The sequence below is a fragment of the Eulemur rufifrons genome, chromosome 29, assembly GCF_041146395.1.
Source record: "Eulemur rufifrons isolate Redbay chromosome 29, OSU_ERuf_1, whole genome shotgun sequence".
NCBI classification, from domain to species: domain Eukaryota; kingdom Metazoa; phylum Chordata; class Mammalia; order Primates; family Lemuridae; genus Eulemur; species Eulemur rufifrons.
Genome location: NC_091011.1, coordinates 16,731,807 through 16,759,459, shown reverse-complemented (window position 1 = coordinate 16,759,459; position 27,653 = coordinate 16,731,807). Strand labels below are relative to the sequence as shown.

General features: G+C 42.6%; 1 gene segment (V, D, J or C); it reads right to left on the bottom strand.

Annotated features, from left to right (window-relative positions):
• The window catches only part of LOC138376900 (T-cell receptor gamma chain C region DFL12-like), a 50,519-nt gene extending 37,927 nt beyond the window's left edge, over positions 1-12,592 (bottom strand). The window contains 2 exon segments of the C gene segment in view: positions 12,107-12,432; positions 12,539-12,592. Of these exon segments, the coding sequence occupies positions 12,107-12,432; positions 12,539-12,584 (372 nt within the window).
• Positions 12,593-27,653: the final 15,061 nt, after the last annotated feature.

Here is a 27,653-nt window from a genome sequence, read left to right as displayed (position 1 = left end):
GTTGTATATGGCTTCTTCTATTGTATTCTGTGGACTGTATATACAGCATTGCAGGGCAAGCGACAGAATCTCTCAGTGCTTCCAATGTTTTGTTCTCACCTAACTGCCATTGAGCAGCTGTTGTAATGGATCAGACACTTACCAGATGCCCCACAGCCTGACTGGTTTTTGTTGGTCCCAGTATAGGACTGAGGTAGCAGATGCAATGTTGAGTACTGTGCATGAATATCTCATCCTTCTTTTCTACTGTGGATGTAGATATTCCTGATGGTGCCATTCGCATCACCCAACTTCATGGTGGGGAGAGGGCGAGAGACAGATTGGGGGAGGAAGGAGAATAACACAGAGTTTTCAATGAGTACCTATAATATCGAGAGGAAGCAGTAACTTAACTTTTTTTAGGTTCTCACATAATCTGAACAAAGGGAAGACCAAACTGACTAGGCCAGAGGAAAGGACAGATGACCACTTGTAACTGGGTACTAGGTCTACCAGGCTTTGTCCCAGGGACAAGCTGGAGGCCTCAGGTGGGTGTCAGGCGAGTGTGACTGCTGGTGTCAGGAAAGGACGCAGCCGGGCCAGGCAGGGGCTGCCGTCCCTGCCGTTCCTGAGGTTTCTGAGTTGTCCAGATAACGTCAGGCTGTGACAGCAAACCCACCACTTCATTTATGGACAGTTAGATAGACAGGCAACAGGGAGAGAGAGACAGAGGCAGAGGGAGAGGCAGAGGTGGAGGTAAAGGTAGAAATAAGTAAGCCTAGTGCAGACAGCAATATTGGAACACGTCTCCCAAGGAAGGTTTTTCTTGATTAATTGTCCCAGTCATTTGGGACACAGGAGATACAAACAAAAGTAAAACTTAACTGCAAATACTGATAATGAGCACCCACTGAGTCCTTTCTCTACTGCAGGAGTGACGCTCTGCCTCCTGGATTAGTTACCTCCGCGAATGCTCACAGCAGTGGCTCTGCCCTCTCTGCTCCTCGGAAGACGAAGCTGCAGGTGCTCACGTCGCCTCCAGCCCCGACTCCAGAGTCTGTGCTCCCTGGCCGCACCGCGGGTCTCCCATGCAGGTGACATTTTTATTCACTGTGTTTTTCGTGACCGTCAGTCTTTCTCAGGGCTCTGGGATTTAAAGTCTGGTTACTGTATCCAAACGATACCATTTTCATTTGTTCTTTGATAACTATTTTTATGTAGACTAGTTTTGTCTTTCCTTACTGTTAGGATGCTTCGTGAATTTAATTAATTTAAAACCCTGTATCTTGTCCCTGTGCCTCTATCACTTGTCACCTCCTAAATGGGCCCCCCACAGCACACAAGGCTTCTTTTTACTAAATAACAGAAGGCACACCCCAGACAAGCTAGACAAAGGCACCCTTTCTCCAGGCTGACACAGCCCAGCTCCAGAGTGCACAGCGGTGGGAGTGGGATGGGATTTGGGTCCACACTCGTGCCCCTCACCTGGGTGCCACTGGGCAGGCGCAGTGGTGGAACATGCACACGCCACAACGCAATGGGGGGGGAGAGGGGTCATTTTTGTATAGAACAGATACGTCTCATCTTATCCTCATTCTGATACTGCTCGAAGGCAATAGACTTACAAATTACCAATTTAAAGTAGTTTCCACCAGATTGGAGCAGTCTCTTTCATTGTGATACATTCTTACGCTTTTCTGCATTTCTCCCTCTTCTTCCTTCTCATCCCCAGGATGGCATCACTACACGGGGAAGAGTGTGGGAGTTGGTCTTTATAGTCGTCTTCCTGCTGCCCTCTGCATCCTCGGCAACTTCCAGCTCTTTGTGTTGCTGGTCTCTGGGATTTGGACTCTTCCTCTGAATGAGCTGGTGCAATGACCAGACTGAACTTACCACTACTGACCCCACACCACGCCCTTGGGATGCAAAGTTCCCAGCCTGCAGCTTCTCATCCAAATCCCAGGCTCTGTGTCCCCCTCATCCCCTGAGCACCTCTGTACGGTCTTAAAGATCCTGAGAGTTGTCTGGCTCTCCTACGTGAACAACCTGTGCAGAACAGTAGTGCTGGTTTGGGCTCATCTTTGCAAAGGCCTTCCACTGTTGATGAAGTTCTCCCACGGCCACACTGGGGAAGAAGTTCGTCGTCAGCTAGATGCTCTCAGATTCTCCCTCTGTGTATCTTGGGTTTCTGTTGGAGTGTCTTCCTTTCTGGAATAAGGCTCTCAAAGGCAAGGGAACCAGAAAGTACCTTCACTTAATTCTCTGCCCCTCTGAGTTTCTCTACCGTCTCACAACACTCCCCAGCCGGAAGGCCCACCCTTCTCTCTGGGTGGACGTCAACTTCACTGCCATCTTACCCCGAGTCTTCCGTGTCAAGCACAGCTCGTGCAATTCTGTGTTCTTTGTTTGCCAGGCCGGCCTGTTGACCTATGAATAGGAGATTCAGAACTTTAGAAAGAACTTTAGAAAACTCTTTTTTTTTTTTCTAAATATACTTAACTTAATTTTTAAGCCCACTATCTCGTAATTAACTCAAAAAGTGAGTTTGTTCTGGGCAAAACTACTATCTCATTAAATGGATAATGATCTTATGGTTTAGTTTAGGGTTTTTCTTTTCTTTCTTTCTTTATTTTTTTAAAGGGCTACAGGTAACAACGTTCATGTGGGAGAATAAAAATGTGCCGGCACATGTTTCCAAAACATTATCCTCATTACACATTTTGATTGTTTACTTACGTCTAGGCTTTGGGTTTTGATTCCTGTCTGTTTACCTCACCCATATTTTCTGCTAAAGTAAGATCATAAGAACAAAGAAGGTATTCAGTTTTCTTAGCCTTTTCTCTCTCCCATAAAGAAAAGGGTCCGAAGGTAGATTGTCCAGGAAGGGAACTCTTCCGGATGTGGGCCCAAGGTGACCCTTTAGCTGTGACATCTTGAGCTACTACTGCTTTTCTGTTCATATTTGCCCACAAATGCCACAGTATATTCCTATGAAGTTAATAAACACTAAGGGCATTCAGAGTGGCCCAACGGTGCAATTGAACAGCATGGACTATTTGTTTAGACAGATCACTGTCCCTCTCTAAGCATCAGTTCTTTCTTCCACCAGTAGGTTTATTTTCAGGGTTTTTATGATGATCATCTGAGATTCTGAACATAGGGAACAGCTGTTACATCCTCTGGCAGCCAATAGGAGCTGAATGAGTATGAATTCCATCTTGTTCCTTGCCGGCACCTTCACCCTGAGCATTTCGCCATGACTGGAAAGCTCTGGGAAATGAAATAATGGACTTTGCCTTCTCTCTGAGACAATCGGGCCATTTCAGTATACTGGTCTCTAAGTAGGAAACTAAGTCAATAGGAAATGATGTCAAACCAGACATTTAGGGGCACAGTTACGGGCATCTGTGGGGGTGCAACTGATAGTCATCTGACTCCCTTTTCAATTTCCTCTGAAGACAGGAAATGCTGCAGGCAGAGGCTGAGGCCTAGCCAGGCTGAGGGCCGGACGAGGCTGCTCCACATTGGGAAGGATGTGGTCACAGACATGATAAGGGGGCCTGTGCTCATTATCTTGGCTCCGTTGACCTGATAAGTTCCCAGGGAAAACTATATTAGATTATCATGTCTTCTTTTGCTGTGAATTTTATATTAATGACCAAAGAGAAGCAGACAGAATTTTATATATCTCATGTTGCAGTTATTTGCCTGTAACTGACCTTGAAAATGAGTTCGGTGTTTGCCAGTACTTGAGTGTGTATGATGAAAAGTTATATCTGGATACCCTGCAGTGAAAACATATGCTTCCTTCCTGCTACTGAAATATTTTTACTTGCTTCAATTGTATTTATCCAGTTTCAACTGGAATGTAAAGAATGACGTTTCCAACACAGCCAAAATTAACAAGAAATAAAACATTCATTTTTTAAGAGACCTCAACCAATCTGAGAAATAGGGGAACAAGTTCACATTCCCAGAGTAAAGAGAAAGCATTTATTTGTAGCCATAACCTCCCTCCTCCCCAGGCTGTGTGCCCCAGAACAAGGCTGAGGAGATAGGGAGCCTGGAGCAGCAGGTGCCAGGCAGGAGGAGGGGGCCTCCTAGATTGTTACTTAGCAAAGAAATCGGATGTCTCAGGGCCCTGCACCCAGATCAGTCATTTCTGAGGTTGCTAATTGGTTAGGAACACATAGGAGCTTTACCTACATCTATATGGCCCCAAGAAAATCAATCCATGTGCCAAGGTAACACTTATTCATACCTTGTTATCTTTTTGGCTCTTAGAAACTTTTAGGGAGATTCCTTTTATTATTATTATTATTATTATTCCACCAAGGTTAGTTAAGTGATTTCAGGGAGAGTTGGTCCAAGTTACCAAGTCTGCTATGACCTGAAGCCACCTGTCAGCTTTTCCAGGTAAGAGTCCTCACTGATTTCTCTGCCCACCAAACCCTCATGACACAGGTCAAACATTTACATGAGCCCCCATGCAGGGCTCTGCTCCGGACCCAGGGCAGCTCCTGGGGAATCCCTTTTGGTGAGGAGGGGGAAGAGCAGCCTCCTCACCTCCTCACTGGGAGAGGAGGGGGCTGCTGGGGCTCTCCTAGCAGTGCTTTTTTAGACAAAGTCTTTGCAGAATTAGAGTCCCCAGAGATTCTCAAGGCTCCTCTTATATATGGGGGGGATAGCTCAGGGCCAAAGGTTAGAGTTAACAATTTTGTCCACCTTTTAGCAAGTCTGTGGAAAACATAGGTAGCTCAGGGTCTCTCAACCTCTGCATTATTGACATTGTGCGCTGGATATTTTTTTTGTCACCTGGGGGCTGTCCTGTGTGTTGTAGGATGTGTAGCGGCATCTCTGGTCTCTATTCACTAGATGCCAGTTGCACTCCCACTCTGTTGTAACAACCAAAAATGTCCTCAGACATTGCCAACGTGCCCTGGAGGGGAGATTGCCCCCAGCTGAGCATCCCTGGTTTAGTCCCTTTCTTTAGGATGCAGGCACAACTCATTACTATTTTCCTGAGCTTTGAGTCTCAGCCAGGATTGGGACAAAGTGAAACTCCCACTAAACATGCAGCATGTCAATTTCTACTCACTCTTGAGCAATATCATTTCATCTTCTTTGCCTGCATCTCTTTCTGTTCAAAGTGGACATAGCAACACATACCTCTATCGCTCAGCACAGAGCACTGTGGCCAGTTGTCAGCTGTCACCTTCATATATCCCATGCTAACTTTTGTTTTACTACAGAAGGCCATAGTAAGGCTGTTAAACCCACCCACTGAATCAAGCAGGATACAGTCCCTACAGTGGGAGCTCCATAAATACTGGGTATCATTAGGAGATAAATCATATTAGAGGTCTTATTGGAATGAATGAAAGATGTGAAAAATAACTATTAATATAATTCCTTACTTTGATGTGGTGTTTACAATTTCCAAAACATTTTTACATGCACTGGATTATTTCATCCAAGCAACAGTATCTTGAGACAGGAAGAGAGTCCCGGAGGGTATGAGGGTGTAATATTAGTATAAGGCCTCTCCATTGGTGAATGGTAGAGCTGGAACTCAAACCTGTTTCTTTAATACCAAGTCCACATAGTGTGCTATAGAAGAGAACATGAAATCATTCCATCTTTCTTTTAATTCCAGTTCTGCCTGCTGTTGGCTTGATTTGTTGCTGTCTGACACTTAGTGCCCTCAACTATGAAAATTAATTAGAAACGTCTATCTCCCAGCATTCATCTAAATACATGCATAGCACACCACCTGGCACAACGCAGGAGCTCAGTGGCTTCCATATCCCTCACCTCCTTCCTCTCTACTCTGCCTCCTTGTTGAAGCAGGCTGAGCACAGTGCCACTGTTGGGAGGCCTAATTTTGGATTTGAGGTATGCTCTTTATGTGGTCTTAGTTCCTTGACTTGAATGTATCTCCAGACAGAAGAGTCGCCCATCTTGAGGCCATTGCCCTCACAGTGGAGGTTCTGTCAGCTAGAGCCTCACGGCCAAAGTCATGGGGCAGCCATACCCATCCTCTTTCCCTAGAGAGGTCCCCAACATCCCACCTTGCAGCAAACATAGGCAAGGAGGGAGCTGGTTGAAAATATCACATTTTTTCTGTACCCGAGGAGGTGGTGAAAATTAGTTAATTGAAACGTTTGATTCAAAAAATAATAAAGATCTATAAATAGCAAAGTATTTGTAAATTTGGGATGCTATTTTCCCAAGATATGTCCTTTCAGTATTAGACAACTTGATGACAAAAGGAATTTCATTAATCCTTCTTACTCTTTTAACCAGGCTGCGTGTGACAAAAGTGGACTTTCTCCTTTTCTTATTTGACCATACTTTTCTTTGATTATTCTGATCGATAAATCTTATCCGGTGGTCCATTATTTTCTGCCTTCTCAGAACAACTATATATGCCAGAAAAGCAAAAAATTTTAAGTTTAATTCTTCATTTCCTTTGAGGGACATAGTGAATAGCATAGTACTATTCCTACCAATACTTACTAAGAATATTCAGGATATTTGATTGTTTAATTATGTTTCTTCCAGTAATTGGATTTTTTTCTGTTTCAACTCTTTTCATTAAAGAGTCAAATGGCATCAATAGCATCTCCAGGCAGAATTCCACAAGTGTACTTGGGTACACTGTGGGCACATGATCTTTATCCTCATGAAAATGCATGGAAGCCTCACCCGCCTCTTCTCCCCTTTGTCTTTTATTCCGCTTCTTGCTGGGCCAGTGTGGTATGGTAGGAAAAGGGTGGGTTTTAATAATAGTCATACACGGCTTTAGATCCCTACTCTGCTACTTACTTGTGATGCCTGCATGATCCTGGATGTTACAGAGTCTCTCTGAATCCCAGCTTCCTCATCTAAAAAGGAGGATGATAATATCTACATCAGAAAAGCCATGTAAAATTCAGGGCCGACACCAGCTTGGCCCTCAGCCCATGCCACGGCCTCCCTGGACAGCCATACAGAAAGCAGAGCATGACGTGGCCATCTAAGGCCAGGCTGCAGTTGTGTCTATTCCTATGTTCTCTTTTCCATCCATGTTTGGATAATATTTCTGTGCTCCCCAGCAGACTGAGAGTGGGAGAGTACAGCAGCAAAGGAGATAATTGAGAGGCATATCTTTGTGTGTCCTCTTGATGCCTTTCTGTTGCTCAATAAACACAGTGTTTATTAAAAAAGTGTTTGACTTCTTTTTTTGAAAAAAAAAAAGCATAGAAGTCAGAAAAAAAATGATTGCATGATAAAATTCTCTGCAGAAAACTCTCTGCAGATTTGTCTCTAAGTAAACCCTGTAGGCATTAATTTAAATAACTTCATGTGGCCCTGGGGAATGCAGTCTAATGCTGCAGGTAAAAACAAACAAACAAACAAACAAACAAACCTAATTATAAAATTAATGGTAAAAACCTCTATTTTCTGTCAAAATCTCTCCATTAAAAAATTTTTGTTTTGTTTTGTTTTGCTCATCACTCTGGGATCAAGCAATAGGTTTTGTAATCAGATAGACCTAGATTCAAATCCCAACCTTCCCACTTACTATCATGTCACTAATTTATCAAAGTCCCAAATTCATACCTATAAAATATCAATAAACTGAGATGATGATAATAATAATAATAGCTATCTCCCAGTATTTTATTAGGATTAAATGAATTGAAGGATACAGTATAAAATGATTAGTACATAAAAAGTACTCAGTGAACAAAAGCTATTTTATTATACGCAAGTCAGAACACTTATTACATTATTTATGTTCATATAGAAGTGAGCTTCTTGAGAGAATACTCCAGATATCCAACTCAGATATCCAAGCAATTAACTTTTCTGTTTTTCTTTGGCTAGGCAAAAAAAAAAGGAAAGTCTCAGAAGTCTGCTGACTCATGAGCTGGAAATTCTAATTCTGCTACTTTATGAATATATGGTTTTTTGACAATCACTCTATAACTTTAATTTATAAGTAAATAAAAAATAGAAAAAAACAGGACTACAGGAGAATACTATTAGCATGTGATTGAAATTGTTAGTTGATTCAAAAATATCAAGAAAGTGGATTAAGGATCATAAAAGAGAAAGAACAATTATAACAACCGGGGGGATAGATTATTTCTCTATTCTCAAACATTCAGTGAGAGTTGGGATTGTTCACTGCTCTACACTCATTTGTTGTCTTAAAGAACATGAAGAACACAAAATTGTATTAATCATAAGATTTGTTCATGAAGCAGCACAATCATAAAGCACCATAATCATTATCCAAATGTAGATCACTTTTATGTTATTTATTTTACTTATGTGCTGGTGATTTATTTAATGAGTCAACAAATACCTGAGAATCCTTCACTTACCCTAAGAACAAAAGCATTATGAATAATCAACGTGGTCCTATTAAGAAATTGATTAGAAAAGCACATACTTTTGTGATGGTCTCTCAAGACTTGTTAAGTTCACTGTTTTGTTACTGAGGGAATAGCCACACATCCTGTTCTGTTGGAGATGGGATCTTGGTGGTTTTGTGGACAGTGAAACGGAACAAACTAGATAAAACAGTCTTCTCGCTCCCTAGCTCATCTTAACTTATTTTGAGTCAAAGGTAACCCACTTATTTTACTATCTGATTTCTTTCTTTGCTGCTCCAGGTCCATTCTCCAGCTCACTCTGACTTAAAACTCTGACTGCTCTGGTTTGTATTAATGGTCCTCTTTATTCTACAGGTGCTGTTTGAGGGAAGCCAATGGAAGCATCAGCAGGAGGCTGGGAGATAGGAGGAGAATGAGATCAGGGTTCCCTCCCTGACAGGTGGCCTTCAGTTGGCTGCATCCTCCCCAGTGGCCAATATATAAAATATTGTCATCTACTCCATAGCCAGAGGTTGATGCCCAGGATCCGAGAGGTGGACATAGGAGAAGCCATTCTCTTCTACATCAATTAACCCATGGAAGGAATTTGTTTCTGTTTTTCCCCAAGACTTGGATCCATAGCCTTGGAAATGCTAGTGCCAAGGAAGACATACAAGCCCCATAAGCTACCTTGAGCACCCAAAGCATTAATATTTTCTTTAATTTAGCATACTGGATCAGTAAGAATCAGGAGAAAAAAAAACAACATTTTGCTTTTTAAAGGTAGCGAAAGTTTCTAGAGAAGAAGAAAGGAAAAGTGATCAAACAGTTCTTTCTAACCAGCAAACGTTATCTGTTGTCTCTTAGTGCTCAATAATACGCAGAGATATTTTTAGTATTATAAAGCATGTGAATTCTTTTTAAAAGTAAATTTTAAAATAAAATTCAAAAGCAATAAGTGTTTTCTATTAGACAACTTAGCAAATACAGAAATGTCATAGGAAAAAACATTCATGATATCAATGTCTAGAGACAGCCTCTCCGAAGTCTGTACCCTTTTCTCTGCCCCAGGCTGCCTCTGCAGAACCATTCACAGGACCGAAAACAAAAGCACTTAAGACAAAACAGTTAACAGGGCTTTCCAGCTGGGTCTGGGAATTTCTAGCATTGTGATGCTTATAAGATGCCTCCCAAGTAGCAGCCATTACTTTTGCCACAGTACTAGTATGAGTGGGGAGTTGGGCAATGGATGATATGTTATATGAAAATATCACTTTTGCAGATTTTCTTAGATCTCATTCAGCTTTCATTAGATAATGTAGCGTTGGTTCTATTGCTCAGAGTCATTGTGTCTCACCCACCTCAAGTATAAAAGAAAAGAAAATAAGTTGAGCCAAAATCATCAGAATATTTAGGGCATCCATCTGTGCAAAAACCCTGACACATTAGGTAACGTGAGTACTTCAGTAATAATCAAAATATCAATCTCAATTCAATAGATATTAATTGAGCCCCTACTACATTCTAATAAGATGCTTTCAGTGTGTCTATGAATCACAAATTTAAACAACCATTCAATTGGCAACTGTTTACTTGGGACAGAGCGGGTTTACCTCTGGCTGGTTTGCCTTTGGTGTGGCCAATATGTCCCTGGTGAAGCTCACCTTAGCCAAAAGGAGAAGGGCATGAGGAGCAAATGACCCCAAATATGGGCTAGTTTTCCCCCATAATAGTTGTTTACACCATGTGCAAGGCCAGTGTCCTCTCCAGCTGTGTGTCAGTCTGAGGTCCCATAGAGCCATGATTGAAAACTTACTTTAAATTAATTTGGGATGAACTCTAGTGAGAGTGTCTTCATATTTAACTATTCTATCTATTAACTATAATAGACACCCTATGATAGATATGGTGATAAGCCCTGGATATACAAAGCTCTGTGTATATATGTGTGTGTGTGTGTGTGTGTGTGTGTGTTCCTGTATATACAATCACACCACATAATGTTTCAGTCAAAGACAGTGGTCCCATAAGATTATAATGGAGCTGCCCTATATAGGTGTACCATTTTCTATTTTTCATGTCGTATTTTACTTTACCTTTTCTATGTTTAGATATATTTAGATACACAAGTACTTGTCATGATGTCACAATTGCTTACAGTATTCAATACAGTCACATGCTGTACAGCTTTGTAGCTTAGGAGCAGCAAGCTATACCACAGAGCCTAGGTGTGTAGCAGGCCATTCCATCTAGATTTGTGTAAGTACACTCTGTGACGTTCGTACAACAAAATAGCCCAGAACATAGCCCAGAACATATCCCTATTGTTAAGCGACTCATGGCTGTATATGTATGTGTGCTAGTTGTTATTTTGTTTGCTTTGTCCAGTTTTGTTTTTTATCAGATAATACTTACTGGGCTGTCACAATATGCCAAGCACTGGGCCAAACCCTTTACACATATCATTCCAGGAGCTCTCACAACCACCCGTGAGATAACCACAGGACCTTTGCTTCACAGGTGAGAAAACAGTGCTAGAGAAGCTCAAGGCCTTGCCACAGGGCTCCTCTGTGCTAAAGCCCGGTCAGATGTGAGAGGCCCAGGTCTTGACCACTGTGTACGTCCCATGCACAGCCAGACAGTTATCGAGCTGTGGAAGGACCAAAGTATAAGAACATTTGAGAAGATGAGACTAAGAATTATTCGTCTCTCAACTCTTTACCAGCAGAAATCTACCTTTACTGTTTTACATATGTAAGCACATATTTCAAGAAAGAGTTTCATGGCAAAAAAATAAATAATAAATAAAACAACAGCAACAACAAATTGTAAACCATGACTTGAGCTAGATGTAACCAAAATCCACAAGTGATTTATAACCACAAAATGTATTTAAATTGACTGTCATTTTAGTGGCCTATGGCAGCCCAGTAGAAGAAAGTGTCCCAACAGAAGAGCACAGGCGCCTTGTTATTTCTGCTGTTCGTAATGCCTGGCTCAGAGTACTCTATCAAAAACTATTGTTCAATGAATGGAATCTTAAGCCAGAAAATGAACTATTCCTCAAACATCAATCCAAAGTAGACCTGGACATGGACTCAATTAGAAGTGTTTATGAGTTTTGTGCAAAATCAAACATCACCACTCCAAGGCATGCATGTGATATATTAGTCATTGCACCCTGCCCTACTTGTGGTTAGATCATGCTGTGTTTGTTACCTTTTAGCCTCTAGGAAAATGAATCCCTTCTATTCTAATACAGATTTTTAAACCAAGGGAGACAGGGAAATCAAGATACCTAATGGAATGCAAATCAACTAGTACGAAAGAATCACACACACACACACACACACACACACAAATGTGTATATATCTTGGCAGAAAAAAAATACACTGAGTTGGGGAGGTTGACCCAGATGAATAAACATGGGTGATCTGGAAAAACTGTTGGAGAGACAGCAGATTCCTGAAACGATGAGGCTTATCACTTGTATACAAGAGCTGTCCAGAAAGTATCCAGCCATTGTGAGTATAACAAGAAGATATTACAAGGCTGGATACTTTCCAGACAGCCCTCGTATACTTATGCAAAGCCTCCTCTTGGAGAAAACATAGAATTTGACAACTCCACATAAAGTCAGCACATGAACACCTATCCTGAAGACTGTAAAAGCGCACTGGTGGTAACTGTGGTTTCCCAATTCATAACAACGAATTAACCAATGAACATTTGTTGAATGAGATGGCTCTAATTGTGTGACACTGTGCAACTCCCAGGAGGCACAATAGTAGGTGGCTGAGTCTTGTTTCCCTACATTGTGAATGGTGAGGGTAGACGTGGAAGCTTCGAGTATCCTGTCCACCTCAAATTTGTTTGACGCGATGCCTGGTGCCATTCTGACAGTGTCATTAGATAACACGTATGCCAGGAGCTGTATGACTTCATCAGGTCTTTCTTGATACCAATATAGGGACATTGCAGAAATTGTTCCTTCAGACACCACACATTCCAGGCGGGCTGTTTTTGACAGCGTTTTAGTGCTGGAAAGTTGCGGTTGCTCTAGGTGAACTTCACCATATACACACACTGGAACAAGAAAGAGGGAGAGTAAACAAACCAAAAACTTGGAATTAAAAAATAATAAAATTAGAGAATACCAGTCAAAAGTAACTGGGGGAGGAAAACAACTTACAAGCCCCCAGGACTGCCAGAGTTGACACTTGTAGCAGTGACAGCATGTCTGCAGCAACTGCACTGTCCTCCAGGGCAGCCAGTAGTCACCTCCAAGAAGCGTTAGACCACTGTGGTGTGGCTCAGTCCACCAAGTCAAACTTCCCCTGGGTGGGGGTGAATGGGGGCCTCCTGCCTCACTGTGAAGGGATGTCCCCACCACCTGTTAGCACAGCCACACTGTGTGAAGACAGTCCTGCAAAGTCTGCCACCTTAGATCAGACCACAGAGTATAGGTGGCCCCCTTAGAACTCTGAGATGATTCATTTATCCAAACAATATTCATTAGGCTCCCACTACGTACAAAGTATTTTGCTGAGGTCTTTGGGAATGAAGATGCACCGATATGGCACCTAGCCAAAGAGAACTGTCTAATGGGGACGTGGCGTGACGTAAGCCATGGCCTTGGTCTTCTCTCTTTTCACCCACTACCTTTCACAGAGGAAATCCTCAGTTGCCCCAGCGAGCTGTCAGGCCGGTGTGGCTGGTGCTTGGGGCTGTGCTATGCACCAGTGGCCCACAAAGCGCTTGTCTTGAACCAGCTGGAGAGACGCTGGCTCATCAATCCACTTACCTCTGTTCAGCTGTAGTGTGGGGTCCTACTGGCACCTTCACAGGTCTGAACACTCCGTACAGTCTGTTTGATTCTGGTTAAGCTCAGATTTACATCCTCTCCCTCAGCTACCTGAAAATGGATCTCTGCTAAACCCCAGCTTCTTGTCTATGAAACAGAGTTTCCTTTGTCTGTTTTTCTTTCTCTAATCCAAGACATTTCATCTGTCCTAGGGTATTTTTACAAACTTCTCTTCCCCCATCCATCCCTTCAGAGTTGCTGTTATCCAGATTTCTAGTCTTACTTTACCTACTGGCAGATGTGGCTCGCGCCACTGCCCGGCGTTGTGAGAGAACATCATACACATATATCATCACTGGCTCAGGAAAAGATCAAAATGCAACGTTCAAAGTATGTTTTCTACTGAATACATATCATTTTCAAACCATCCTAAAGTCAAAAATCATATGTTGGGGACTATCTGTGTACATATCCAGCTGGCTACTGGCCATCTTCTGGTATGTCTGACACAGGACCTTGAACTCAATTTGCACACAACCAGCACGGGCTCATTCCCTTCCTAGACCCATCCCTTCTTCCTAGTTCCATGAACGACCTTAACTACCCACTTTGCCCAAGCCAGGAACCTGGGCATCCATCAGCCTTCATGCTTCTCCCCTCTACCTAATTCATCCACTCCAACTCCTGTGGATTCTGCCACCCAAATATCTGTGGGCTCACCCCTGCCTCCACCTCCCTCATCTCCAGGCCTCCAATCACGGCCCGTCCCACCCACCTTCCTGTGACCCGACCGCTGCACCGATCTGGTCAAGGCACTTCCCTGCCTGAAATCCTTCTCCCTACTCTGCCCCGCCTCTGAGGATAAAGTCCAGGTTCTCTGCATGATGTGGGCGCCACCTCCCTGCCTTTCCACCTTCAGCCACCCTCTACCTAGCATTCCATGATCCACTTTTACAGATCGACTTGCAGGGTTTTTGGTCTGTGTTGGGAAAAGTGTCCCACTTTTCCTAGCTAACTCCCGTTCATCGTTTTGGGATCAGATCAGTTCAGGCACTGTCTCCTCCAGGAAGCTTCCCTCACCCAGGAAGTCGGGGCTGGCGGTGCCTCCAGTTGCCGCTCTCGTAGCGCCCCCTAGTGCCTCCCTCTCTCCTAGCAGCTCCTCCCCAGGCCTTGGCCTGTTGACTCAATGCTCTCTCTTAATGGACTTCCCTGAGAGTTTCCAGGGGAGTGAGATGAGATGTTATTTATCTTTCTATTGCTGGCTGTTTGTTGACAAGAGTGAAGGAACCGCTGAGTGGATGAATGGCCATTGTAGTATTTCCTTTCCTTCCGTCAATGAGACACCACCATTTCAAATATAATTTTTACAGGTAATGGACACTTACTGAATGTCTTCAATGTGCCAAGCACTTTGTCGCCATTATTACATTTAAGTCCATAAATGTAGCATAAACCCTATAGTGCCCTACTGGAAGCAGACAAGGAAATGACTCAACATTTAACAGCCTGTCAGTGACAGATTTGAGATTGGTTCTACCCTGCTTGTGAGGATAAAGTCCTCAGAGGGTCTTTGAAAACCTCTCTCTGCTTCTATGTTCTCATCTGCTAATTGGAATAAATTCAAGACCTACCTTACTGGGTGTTTGTGAAGAATAAATAAGTTAGCCCAGGTAGAGTGTTTAGAACAGTGTTTAGAATGGTGTCCGATGCACCGTGAGCCCTCAAAAAATGATGGTGATTGTTCTATGAACACGCCCAGGTCACCAGTGGCAATGCACCCGCCATGCTCTTGTCCTGCTGAACACCTCGTTTAGAGACAGACTAACTGCAGGGTTCTCCAAAGCAAGTGACGATGTAAGTGAAAAAACTTGGGACCATTTCTTAGAAATAAAAGTTGAAGAGGCTGGTGATGAGTCCCTTGAAGGTGAGATCAAGAAAGATAGACTCTTGTTTCTAAATGTTTCCCTGAGGGAATTTCATACAAGAAAGAGCTAGTTGTTCACTCCAAAGGTTAAAACTGGAATCAAGTAGTATAATTCAGAGAGAGAGAAATTTTGGGCTCTGTTGTTTTCTCTGTGCTGGAGATGAGAAAACTGGTGGCTTGGAGGGTTGAGTCCTCGCTCAAGATCACAGAGCGTGTAAAGAGCAGAGCAGGAGTGAGTGAGGAGTGAATATGGGGGTTTGTGGTGTGCAGGTCCACTGTGGTGCCAGAGTCTCCCCCTGGGGAAAGACAAAGACATTGTTCTGTACGGAGGGGAGTGAAGAGCTAGTTCCTCCTGTTGGCCACAGCCCGATAATCAGCAGTTCACAGAATTCACTCTTCTCTGGAGTCAGGCAGTGGAGGAGGCAGGAAGCAGAAAGGGTCCCTCCTCCCCGAGCCCATTGGGTTTTGTTAATAACGGTGCAATGGGGAGGGAACAACCCAAAGGCAGAACGAAGGTAAGTTTTTCAGCCCCTCTGCTCCCCGTCTCCTTCTCACACAGGCTGGGAGGTCTTAGCCTTGACTTAGACCCTGTGGTAGGGGGTGGGGATGTTGGGCTCTTTCAGAAGCAAGGAGTGTCTTAATTGTGAATCTCTAGCATGAAAGTGGAAGCTGAGGGAGATAGACCAGCAGAAGGAATCTGAGGGACTGGTTTCCTTTGGAATCATTTGGACTCTACATTCCTTAATTATTTTTATTGATGCCATCAAGTCATACATAAATCTTAAATCTTCAATTGAAGAGTGTTTAAATTCAGCTTAGACTTCAAAGCCTTTTTTTTTCCTTCTGCACGTAGAGCAGCAGAGTGGTTTCCTGTTTGGCGCTGGGGGATCATTAGCATAGGTGATTTTTTTTTTCATTTCTTTTTCTATTAAATAAGGTGACTGTTTTATACAAAGGTAAAAGTCATAGTGATATCTTATTTTTATGACTGCTTTAATACAGAATTATAGTCATATAATTTAGCAGCCATTGGGTTAACCTCACCTCCGTTTTTCAGATAAGACAACAGAGGTCCAGAGAAGCTGGGATCCCCCCAAAGCCCACACTGGGGTAGTGTCCAAAAAGAAGTGAGAGACAAAGTCCCAGTGTCCCATCTAGAGTTGATTGCATCACCCTGCCATGATGATAATCTACAATATCAATTCCTGTGCCAGCCCTGCCAAGGGACGAGGGTATGACAAGCAGGCAATGTTGTTCCCTATGCTTCTAGTTCCTGACTCTATTGCAAAATGATGACAGTTCCAAGGGCAAGAACTTTGACGCTGGAAATGGGAGTGGGCTTCCGGTCTCAGCTTTTCAACCATTTTGTGGTAAATCTCCAGAGAATCCTTCTCCCTTGAAATCTTTTGCAAACTATTTCATTAGTGTGTTCTTCAGGGGAAATGGTCCAGTTCTTACATTATCAGTCTCTAACAGTGCTATCCAATAGAAATAAATGTGAGTTACCAATGTGAGCCACAAATTAAAATGTTCTAGTTGCTACATTTAAAAGGTAAAGAGAAATAGGTAAAGTTGGTGTTAATACTGCTGTTATTTAGTCCAAGATAACCAAAATGTAATCATTTCAACATGCAATCAATATAAAAGTTATGAATGAGTTATTTCACTTTTTTATATTGTCTTCAAAATGTGGTTTCAGACATACAGTCCATCTCAGCTTGGACTATTGCACTAGGTACAGCTCAAGTGCTCAATAGCCACATGCGGCTGGTGGCCCTGGGTTGAGCAGCACATGTCATCCTCCAAATCTTTAAACAGGTCCCTTCTGAGGAGAGAGGCCTCTGGGTCTGTGCCAGGCTGAAAGGTGGCCCCTCTGTAACCTTATTTCACCACTTGTAGTGAGACCAGGACACTGAGGGACCGGGGATAGGGCTTTTCTGCTTCCATGGACTGGGGACACCCAAGTGACCAAGAGCCAGCAAAAATGCCCAAGGCCTGGGTGGATGAGGAGTGAGAGTCCAGGCCCCAGGCAGTGCCATAGTCCACGCCCTCATTGCGACTCTGAAGCTTCAGCACCAACAGGGTACAGCTACTGCCACCTTGGCCTCCGTGGCTATCTCTTTATCCACTCTCAGGATACAATTCCACTGCACATCCGACTTGAACACGGCCAGCAGGTGGGAACCTCCTGGGACCTGGTCCTCCTGCTGCTGGTACCAGTGGATGCAGCTGACCTTGGTGCAGACCAAGCACCGGAGGGTGACTGAGCTTCCCTTGCCCCGCAAGATGTGGGTGGAGAGGAGGACGGCCCAAAGCCTCGCAGCCCCTCCACAGGTCCTTGGGATAGAGACTTACCTGGAAACGGAGGGACCAAAGGAGGCCAAGGCGGCCCAGCATGGCTCTGTGTCCTCAGCAGGGCGAGAGGAGTCCAGGGTGACCTGTTTCAAACTGTTGGGATGAGCCACGCCTTCGTGGGCAGTAGAGGCCAGGTTAGGGCCTGAACGCTGCTTCCCTAATGGTGCAAGGAAGTGACTGGTGAGAGAAGTGAGAAACAGAGGAAGAGGAGGAAAGGGCCCAGAGAGAGGAGAGATGGAAATCTGACCACAAGGTGAAGGGAGTGATGATAAATAGGTAGAGTTTTGAGCAAGGCTTAAAGAATGCTGATGGAATAATACTGTAATAACAGCTGCCATTGGTCGGACAGCTGCTACACTCTAGCGCTGCACCAATGCGTTTATGGTCATTGTTTTATTAGATCGTAAAATAACTCTGTAGAATAAATATGATCACCCTCAGTTTAGAAATGAAGATAATAAGGCTGTTATTTTAAGTAACTTTCCCAAGCCTGCATACCTAAGGAGACTTTGAGTTGGGACACGAAGCCAGACCTGGCTGAAGACAAACCTCCTGCTTCATTCAGCCACTTTATACTAACAGACCAACACGAGAGTGCTGGCTTTGGAGGAAGGGACAAGCGCAGAACAGCAATCCCTGCCCCAAACACATGCCCACCCTCTGAGCTAGCACTGGGGTATTTTCCCCAGAAGTCCTATTAGAAGAAGATTTTTAGGACCCTAAAATAGAAGTTTTCCTTTAAAAAAGTTTTGAATTTTATTAGAATTAATTACCCCTTTTTCACCTTCATTGAGGTGCACTTGACAAGTAAAAATTATGTACATTCAAGGTATGTAACACAATGTTTTGATATGCATATACATTGTGGAATGATCACCATGATCAAGCTAATTAATAGTAATACATGCAGCACCTCACATAGCTACCCGTGAGTGTGTGTGTATGTGTGTGTGTGTGTTTGTGTGTGTGTGTGTGTTAAGAACACTCAATACCTACACAGTCAGCAAATTTCACGAATACATACATTATCATTAACTGTAGTCACCACACTGCACATTAGATCTCCAGAACTTATTCATCATATAACTGCAAGTTTGTACCCTTTGACCAACATGTCCTTATTTCTGCTACCCCCAACCCTTATTTATTTTTGTGCGTGTTTTATAACATACACAACGCATTTCTATCATAGTTCATTGGTTCACAGTTATAAATAAATACATGTACACATATATGGGGGGTTTATTCGTCAATAAAATAAAGCCACAGACATTCAGAAAAAAGAAAAGCAAGAAAATTTGCTTATGAAAAACTAAGAATTATAATAAAGCTATGGTAATTAAAATACTGTGCTCCTGGCACAGGGATACACAAAACAGGGATTCAGCCCCGTTTGTAAAATTGAAGTTGTACACACATGGCAACCCCAGCTCTGGCCATGTCCTTAGAGATACCGGTAAAAATACAAGCAGACATGCACAGTGGAGGAGAAGAGAGAGCTGTGAGGGCTGTGTGGGCACGTGGAAACTTCACCGTCACAAAGGTGGCATTACACTGGTGGTAAGGATGGATTAGTCAATAACTTGGGGAGAAATTGGCTCTCCACATTAAGATTCCTACTTTACCCCATACAGATCAAAGAAATGAATGTGCAGAACAAAACCTCCACTCGATTGGGAGGCTATAAATAAGAATATGTTTATACTTCAAGCTAAGGGACAGGCTTCCTTATGGCTACAAAATCTTGAAACGCTGTGGTCCCTGAGAGAGGAGAGCAGGTTAAAGCAGGCTCACTTAGTGCACTGAGGTCACAGGAGGGGAGCAGGAATTGGAGGCTTTGCCCGTGGCTGTGGGATTATCGTGGAGAAATGTGAGGACCTGCCAGAGCAGCAGCACCCAGGGGTGAGATAGGAAGGTCTGATGGGTTGAGAGGGAGCCCCTGAGCAACTTTCTAGAATACTCTTATGTGTCTCTTACCATAGGACACCAGTTTGTTTTTTTAAATCTTCAGTAAGAATCAACTGTAGAGGTTATTTTATTTTATTTTATTTTATGTTTTATTTTTTATTTCAGCATATTATGGGGGTACAAATGTTTGGGTTACATATATTGCCTTTACCCCACCCAAGTCAGAGCTTCAAGCTTGTCCATCCCCCAGATGGTGCGCACTGCACCCATTAGGTGTGTGTATACCCATCCTCTCCTGCCCCTCCCATCTGCCCGACACCTGATGAGTGTTATCACTATATGTACATTTAAGTGTTGATCAGTTAAGAATAATTTAATGGTGAGTACATGTGGTGCTTCTTTTTCCATTCTTGTGATACTTCACATAGTAGAATGGGCTCTAGCTTTATCCAGGATAATACAAAAGGTATTGTTTTACACCATTGTTTTTTTGTGGCTGAGTAGAACTCCATGATATATACATATATACACACACCACATTTTATTAATCCACTCATATATTGATAGGCACTTGAGTTGTTTCTACATCTTGCAATTGTGAATTGTGCTGCTGTAAACATTTGAGTACAGATGTCTTTTTTTATAGAATGTCTTTTCTTCTTTTGTGTAGATGTCCAGTAATGGGATTGCTGGATCGAATGGTAGATCTACTTTTATTTGTTTGAGGTATCTCCATATTGATTTCCACAGAGGTTGTCAGGGTGTCTTTTGTTCAGAATTCAGTGAAGTTGGGAAAGAAGTGAGACAGAGGCTGGTCTATCTAGTGTACCAGGAGCAGCCACAAGCAAGGTTTTCAGTGTGGCATAGGGCAGGTCTGAATCTCTGTGCCACATCCAGGTGGCACAGTAATACATGCCAGAGTCACTGTCTTCCAGATTTTGGAGTATAAACCTAGAGTTCCTCCCTGTGCTTGCGTAAGCATGGTATTTCTCTGGACTGATTTCTGATTCTACCATAACCCTGGGGTTATGTAAGTCATAGTAGAGAAGGCGTCGTGGGGCCCTGCCCTCCTGGAAGAGGTACCAGTGGATGTACTTGTTGGTGCTTTGTTGAATATCACAAGTGATAGTAACAGGTAACCCAGTTTTCCTGGTGATTGACATCATTCTCCCTTCCAGGTTGGCAGATATCTGACTGGCTGCAATGGGAACAACAACAAAAAACAATGAGGAATTCCTTAGTATGGCACCCCGTGCAAAACAAAGAAACTCCATGAGCATTGACCAATGCAACATACTTACCAGGAAGCAAGAAAGCTAGAAGTAGGGATAGAGTCCACTACATGCCTTACCCTCTTGGGACCAGATGATAAGAGGAGCCGAATATCCCTCAAAACTCAAATCCTACCCAAAAAGGAAGTGACCCCTGGGACAGAAGCCAATGGGTGGGAGCTTGTCTCTTGACCAAGTCACAGGCAGAGAGAAGTGACTGAGGATCTCTCTTAGAAGACTCCAAGCTGTTCACCCAGAAGGGGTGGAGTCTACAAGGACCTGCAGAGGAGCCCCTGCCTCTCAGCTTCAAACCACTTCTCCAGCGCCCTCCTATGGCAGCTGAGAGCAGGCGCTCTCCAGGAGAGAAGGCAGGAGCATGGGGAGCTCAGGACTGCAGCAGGTGCAGGGCAGGTATGGCAGGAAGTGATCCTGGATGCAGGGTGCCTGGGCCCTGTGGAGTGGGCAGTCCTGAATCAGGTCACTCCCCTGCACTGCAGAGTTTCCGTGTGTTACAGCTGCTGCCACGGGCTTGCCTTGTGCTGAGGGTTCTGTGTTATTGCTGTGAAACACCTTCCTTTTTACATCTGTAAGTACACTTTCAGGAAACCACCACCTCCAACTCTGAGAAAGGTCGAAATTGCTTGATTAAAAGGAATGAGGAACAGGTAAGTTGGTCTGCATTATACTCCAGTCAAAGGCAAATGGATGTTTTTGTGTTTGTGATGCAAATCACTTTGAGGATATCAGTTCTTCCTCAATTTAAACGGCCCCCACAAGTAGAGTTATAGGATTCGTTTAAAAAAAAAAAATACATGGTTCCATGCTACAAATATTACAATATTTTGGACATACATATACTAAAAATTATGCTTTTTATCTGAATTTCCTATGTACCTGGGCATCCTATGTTTACTTTGGAGAGCACACCCTCAGAAAGCGCACTGATACCTGTAATGTACTTGGATTGGTCGACGGATTAATAGGTGGTCAAATAAGTAAATTGACTGTAAAAATTAAAGTGATACTTCTACAATTTCCCCTCCACTATTTTAATAAATATGTTTGGATATATGTTTAAAATGCTCACAATAAGAAATAGAACAACGTCCCTCTCAGTTATTGTTTTGGCCTCTGGTAATTCATTTTCTTCTGTCATAACAGCTGGGAATGAGAAGGGTAGGGGACTCTGGTTGGTCTCCTTTCTGCCTCAGGGAACACATGTGCGGGGACATGAGGAAAGAAATACTGTTGACTTGTTGCCTTACCACTTATGGATAGAGATTTGGTGTAATAAAACTGAAAACAAAACAAAGCAAAAATTTTGAATTTAACACTGATGAATTGCATTTAAATTGCAAGTGACATTGGCCTCTCTGAGCCTGGCATGGAAAGCAGTGACCATAGGGAAAAATTGGTAGGTTTAACTAAAAGCTATATTCAGACTTGCGCTCACTAAAATGTGCTGAAAATAAACAATAGCAAATGCAGGGAAATCTTATCAACATATTTGATAAAGAGTTACTATCTCTACAATAATACATGAGACTTCTTACAACCCAGTAAGAAAAATTAATACTCATATAGTAGAAAGGCCAAGGTGTATGAAAAGACAATTCACAAAAGATGCAGTACAAACAGCTAATAAACTTGTAAAATAATGCACCCCTCATTAGAGATAATAAAATGCAAATTAACTTTAAAAAGCTTCCTTATTTTTTGAACCACAAAAAATAAGGGATTGAAATCTCTACCACTTCGAACTCTATGACCTTGGGAAAGTTAGTTAACCTCTCAATTTCTCATCTGTTAAATTATACTTTGAACTCACAAAGTGTTTCTTGGAAGATTAAATGAGGTAATACATATAAAGTACTTACGTAGCACAGCAAGTACCAGATAATGAGTACCCATATTTACCATTCATTATTATTATTAATTATTATAGAATGATTCCAAATAAATTAATGACAAAACATTAAGTAATAAATAAACAGGAATTTTTTTTATTTCATCTTATTGTTATGGGGGATACAGAATTGCAGGTTACATACGTTGCCCATGTACCGCCTTTCCCCCCAAGTCAGAGCTCCAGGCGTGTCTGTTCCCCAGGTAGTGCGCGTTGCACCCATCGTGTAGGTATATATCTCTCCCTTCCCCAACCCCCCTTCCCGAGTCAGCACCTTCAAGTGTTACCTTTCCCCAAACGGTGCGTAATGCACTCATTGTGTAGGCATACCCCCATCCCCTCCCCCAGCCCCCCACCTCAGTCTGATATCTGATTGTTGTCGTTCCCAGATGTGTATTTAGGTGATGTTCAGGGAAACCAATTTTCTGGTGAGTACATGTGATGCTTGTTTTTCCATTCTTGGGATACTTCACTTAATATAATGGGTTCCAACTCTCTCCAGGAGAACCATAGAGATGTCGTATCTTCATTATAAATAGGAATTTTAAAAGAAAAAATATTGATTTCCTTATGTATAATCTTGCAGTGTGGGCATGTTCTTAAGTATGAAACCCAGAAGCCAGATTAAAATGTATAAAAACTGAATGTTTCAGGACAAAAACTGAATGGTGTCAGGACACCATATACTGTACATATGGTGAACAAAATATTTATTTCTTTCAAAGTTAAAGACTTATTCTGAATAAGTAAGAATAATTGAAAAAATCAGTAAAAATAATAAAAATATTATTACATAAATAGGCTGAGAGAAAAAAGAGGGAAGAGATATCTAGGATGGAAGCAAAAATCTCTAAATGCCTCTCATTTCATAATTTTGATTTCAGAAATATATGTGTTTTACCTACACAAAACACATATAAAAAATAAAAAAGAATCAATTTCAAAATTATAAAAATAGAAACTGGAAGAAATGAAGCTATTAACATGTATCAAAAGTGATATCAAATATAGAGAAGAATTATTAATATCTCAAATGATTTTTTAAAACAGTATTTTGATTGTATACCCTAAAACCAAAGAATGAAAGAGAGAGAAAAAGAAAGAGAAAGAAATAAAATGAAGGAAGAAAGGGAGGGAGGGAGAAAGGAATCTTAAATTGCATCCTCTGGGCTGAGTGTTGTTAGTGGTGATGATAGTACAGTTTCTAGTTACAATTTAATGTATTCATGATGTTGATACTGTTAGGAACCAAGATATCAGTATAAGAGAAAAATGCAAATATAAAATTTTAAGTATCACAAAACCCTATGATCTATCATTTGAATTAGTTTTCTCTAAGAAATGCTTATTTCTTAGCTGTCCACTCACAAACCAGAAAGCAGTAACAATGCGGAATTAACAAGCACTCCTAGCATCGATGTCGGGGTTTATAAACACCATTCTTCACTAAAAACACTAGAGCTCAAATGAGAAATGGCTGCATCCAGCACTGGGGCATGATATGCACAAGATGAACCCATGGCAGCTGGTCTACCTGGCAGCAAGAGCAGCAACCAGAGTCTGAGGTCATGTCAAAGGACACAGAAGACAACTGCAGTGGCTCTCACTCGCCACAGATGGGACATTGTGAGCACCAAAAGAATAATACCTACACACAAATTTTGAGAAACATTATATAAAAAAACACATGAGTTCATTGATAGAACTCAAAAAATAAATCACCTCTGGAGATTGCCAGAGCCCTATCTCATTATTCTGAAAACAAAGAAAAAGAGAAATAATCAAACATTTACCTTGCCATTTCTGCACAAACTATATTACAGGATACCAAAGAGCTTAAGAATGAAAATTCTTTATGTTAGTATTGCAGCCAATAAATTTTGGAGAAATATTAAAGTTAGAAAATTACCATTATGTAACCCCAGTGATATAATGAATTTAGACAACTCCATGAATTGCTTTATAGTTCCATCACTTGCACTAGCTCTACTTGTCTCTCCACCATTGTTTCTCTATCTCCCCCCTGCTTTCTCTACCACTCTTCATATCCCTCTATCTCTCCATCTCTGTAGCCATATTTCTTGTTGTTTTTCTATTTTCTATTGCTGTCCATCCCTTACATTTTTCCTTCTGTATCTCCCTTTTCAGCTTTTTCTCCTTCTCTATTTTGTGTTATCTCTCTTGTTTCTTATCCTCTCTCTCCATATCTATGTCTCTATCTCCCCGTCTACACCTGTTTTTTTTTTCTCTATTTGTATCTCTCTCATCTATTTCACTTTCCATCTCTGTCTCTCTTTCTGTCTCTTCCCATTGTGATCATAATAGCTACTTTAAAGTCTTTGTGACTCCAAAACCTGTGCCTTCTCAGCGTTAGCATCTGCTGATTGGCTGTTCCTTTGGAGATATTGAGATTTTCCTGATTCTCCATTTACTGAGGAATTTTGGATTGTATCCTGCACAATCTGAATATTTATGTTATAGGGCTCTGTATAGGGCATTGTTTAAATACTATGCAGAATGTTCAGATTTTTTCGTTAGCAGGCAACTGATTCAGTTAGGGGCTGCAAGTTCCTACTTGCCTTTGGTGGATAGTTCCAATCAGTCCTGTTTCTAAGCCTTTGCAGTACTATTCAGACCAGTCCTGTGTGTGCTTTGCCCAGTGGCCACTCTGGGACCTGGACAGTGTCTGCTGCTACTTTAGTTTGCAAAGCCTTTCCAGGTTTGGTAGGCTGTTTGGGGTCTTATTTATGCATGCACAGCTAGGGGGTGAAGCCAGGAGTCCAAACACAATTGCATGAGATTTCTCTTAATCTCTCTCCTCTCTGCAGTCTCTACAATACTTTCCAATTCATGGGAGACCTCTGGACAGATACGGTGAGCTTTAGTGCACTGCTGTGCTGTCCATTTCCCACAATTGTGTCTGCCTCCAGGGCCAAGCAGGGAGAGGATAAAGAGAGAACAAAAGACACTAGGATTCTTTCTCAGGACCACAGCTTCTTTGGTCAGAGAGAAGGTTCCCTTTTCTCAGAATTCTAGGCTCCTGGCTCTTCACGGCTCCTGTCACTGCCACTGGGACTTCCTGGGGCTGGGAGAGAATGGAGAAAGACCAGAAAAGCACACGCCCCCCCCCAAAAAACAAAAAACCAGGGTTCTCTGACCACAGAGAGCTCCCCTGTCTCTATGTCCTCACCTGGTGCACAGTTCTGCGTTTCTGGTTGTCTTTGAGTCCAAGCCAGGGGACACTTGAGGGAAAATAAATGAGAGACTTACTGTGAATCAGTAGTGCTTCACTTTCTGATTTCCTTCTCCAATTGGCCTGCTACCCTTTATTTTTCAGAGCTTTCAGGTTCAGCGTTTCTAGTTGCATTCAGTGAGCGAGACGGGGCAGAATGGGCCCGATCCAAAATTTCAGGATCTGGAACTCACTCCTGACAATGTCAATTTGAAGCTTTTTCTATTAAGAGGTGCAGTTTATTTCCCCACTTATTAATAACGTAAGGAGTCATGAGGTTCTAGTTCTGAATCTAGGCCTCAAGAGGCCTAATGTGCTTCTGCAACCTCTTGGATTTCCATCATAGTCATAAGAACAAGTCCAGCCTACCCTGCTGGAGGGCGACACACCACAGCAGCGGAGCTGATTCATTCCAGCCCAGGACCTTGACAAGGCAGACCCCGTCCCAGCCAACCCCCCAGCTCACTAGCATGTGACCAAACCTGACCAGGATCAGATGAGCCCAGCTCAGATCAGCAGAACAGCCCAGCAAACCACATGGACTTATGAGAATTAATAAATGATTGGTGTTTTAAGCCACTATGTTTTGCAGCGTTTGTTAGACAGCATTATTGTGCCAATAGAGTGGGTAGATGGATAGATAGAGAGATAGATAGAATATATATAAAGAGAAAAGGAAAGCTAGAAATACATGTCTTATAGATAACATACAATATATGTATAAATAAATGTATATATGATTTTAACAACATTTATATAAATATGCATATGTCTAACATTTGCTCTTTATATCTGTTTTCCATCTCAGTATTTCCCTCTATTTCTGCATATCTATCTCTGTCTTCCTAGCTATGCTGCACTCTGTGTGTCCACGTGTAACCTTCTGTGTCTGTGGCTCCACGGTTCTCTCTCTCCCTGTCTCTCCCCTGACTCCAGTTCTCTCTTCTGGCACCGTTCCCTGTTTCTCTCTCTCTATGTGTATCCACCTCCCCCTCCCTCTCCTTCTCCATCACAATTTTTATACCATAATCTCTCCCTACTGTGTTGTTTCCTCTCTCCCCATCTTCCCTTCCTCCCCGCTGTGGCTATTCCTCTCTTCCTTTGTTTTATGATTGTGTCTCTTTTCTTCTCTCTGTCTCTCCCCACTTCATTCTGTACCTCTTCATGTGTGTCTCTGTCCCTCACTAACTCTAGTTATCGCTGTATGCTGCTGTCTCATTCACTCTCTATTTTCCTGTCACCCCCACCCTGCTGTCTGTCCCTCTCTCTCTCTTTCTCCCACTAGTTCCTGTTGCTGTCACTGTCTCTGTAGCTCCCCTCTCCCTCTTCACACTCACCTCTCTCTCCTGTCTCCTCTGTGTCTTCCCATCTTCCTACCTGGCCCTCCCCTCCAGCCTTCCTGGGGCCTGTGGGTCTGCTCAGCTTGCTGTGATGGGACAGTGGTGCAAACTCACAATTGTAAATGTTCTGCTTCTCCTGATAGTTGTCCCTGTCACATATCAAGAGATGAGAATTATTATGATGATGATGGAAGAATTGCCAAAAAACAAAACAAAACAAAACAAAACAAAAGAAAGCAGCACAGCTTTGGGGAGGAGAGGGTTATAGCACAAGTCGATTGCTTGAATCTCTGTTCCAGCTTGCTGTGAGATGTTGCCTAGCAACAATATGGTAAATAGTCTACTTGCCATGAGTCATTATAATCTCCTATGATGTCATGAATGGGGGGCTGTCTTCTCTATGCCACTGTGTGAGCACAGGGAGGCAGGTCAGTAGTGTTTGTAATGAGCGTCACAGGGGCAGACCCCTCAGTGCCAAGAGCCCTCAGCGCAAGGCCTGGAGCACAGTGGGCATTTCACGTGCAGTCATGGGGTAAATCATCACGTGTGGGGTTTGGGAGAATCTCA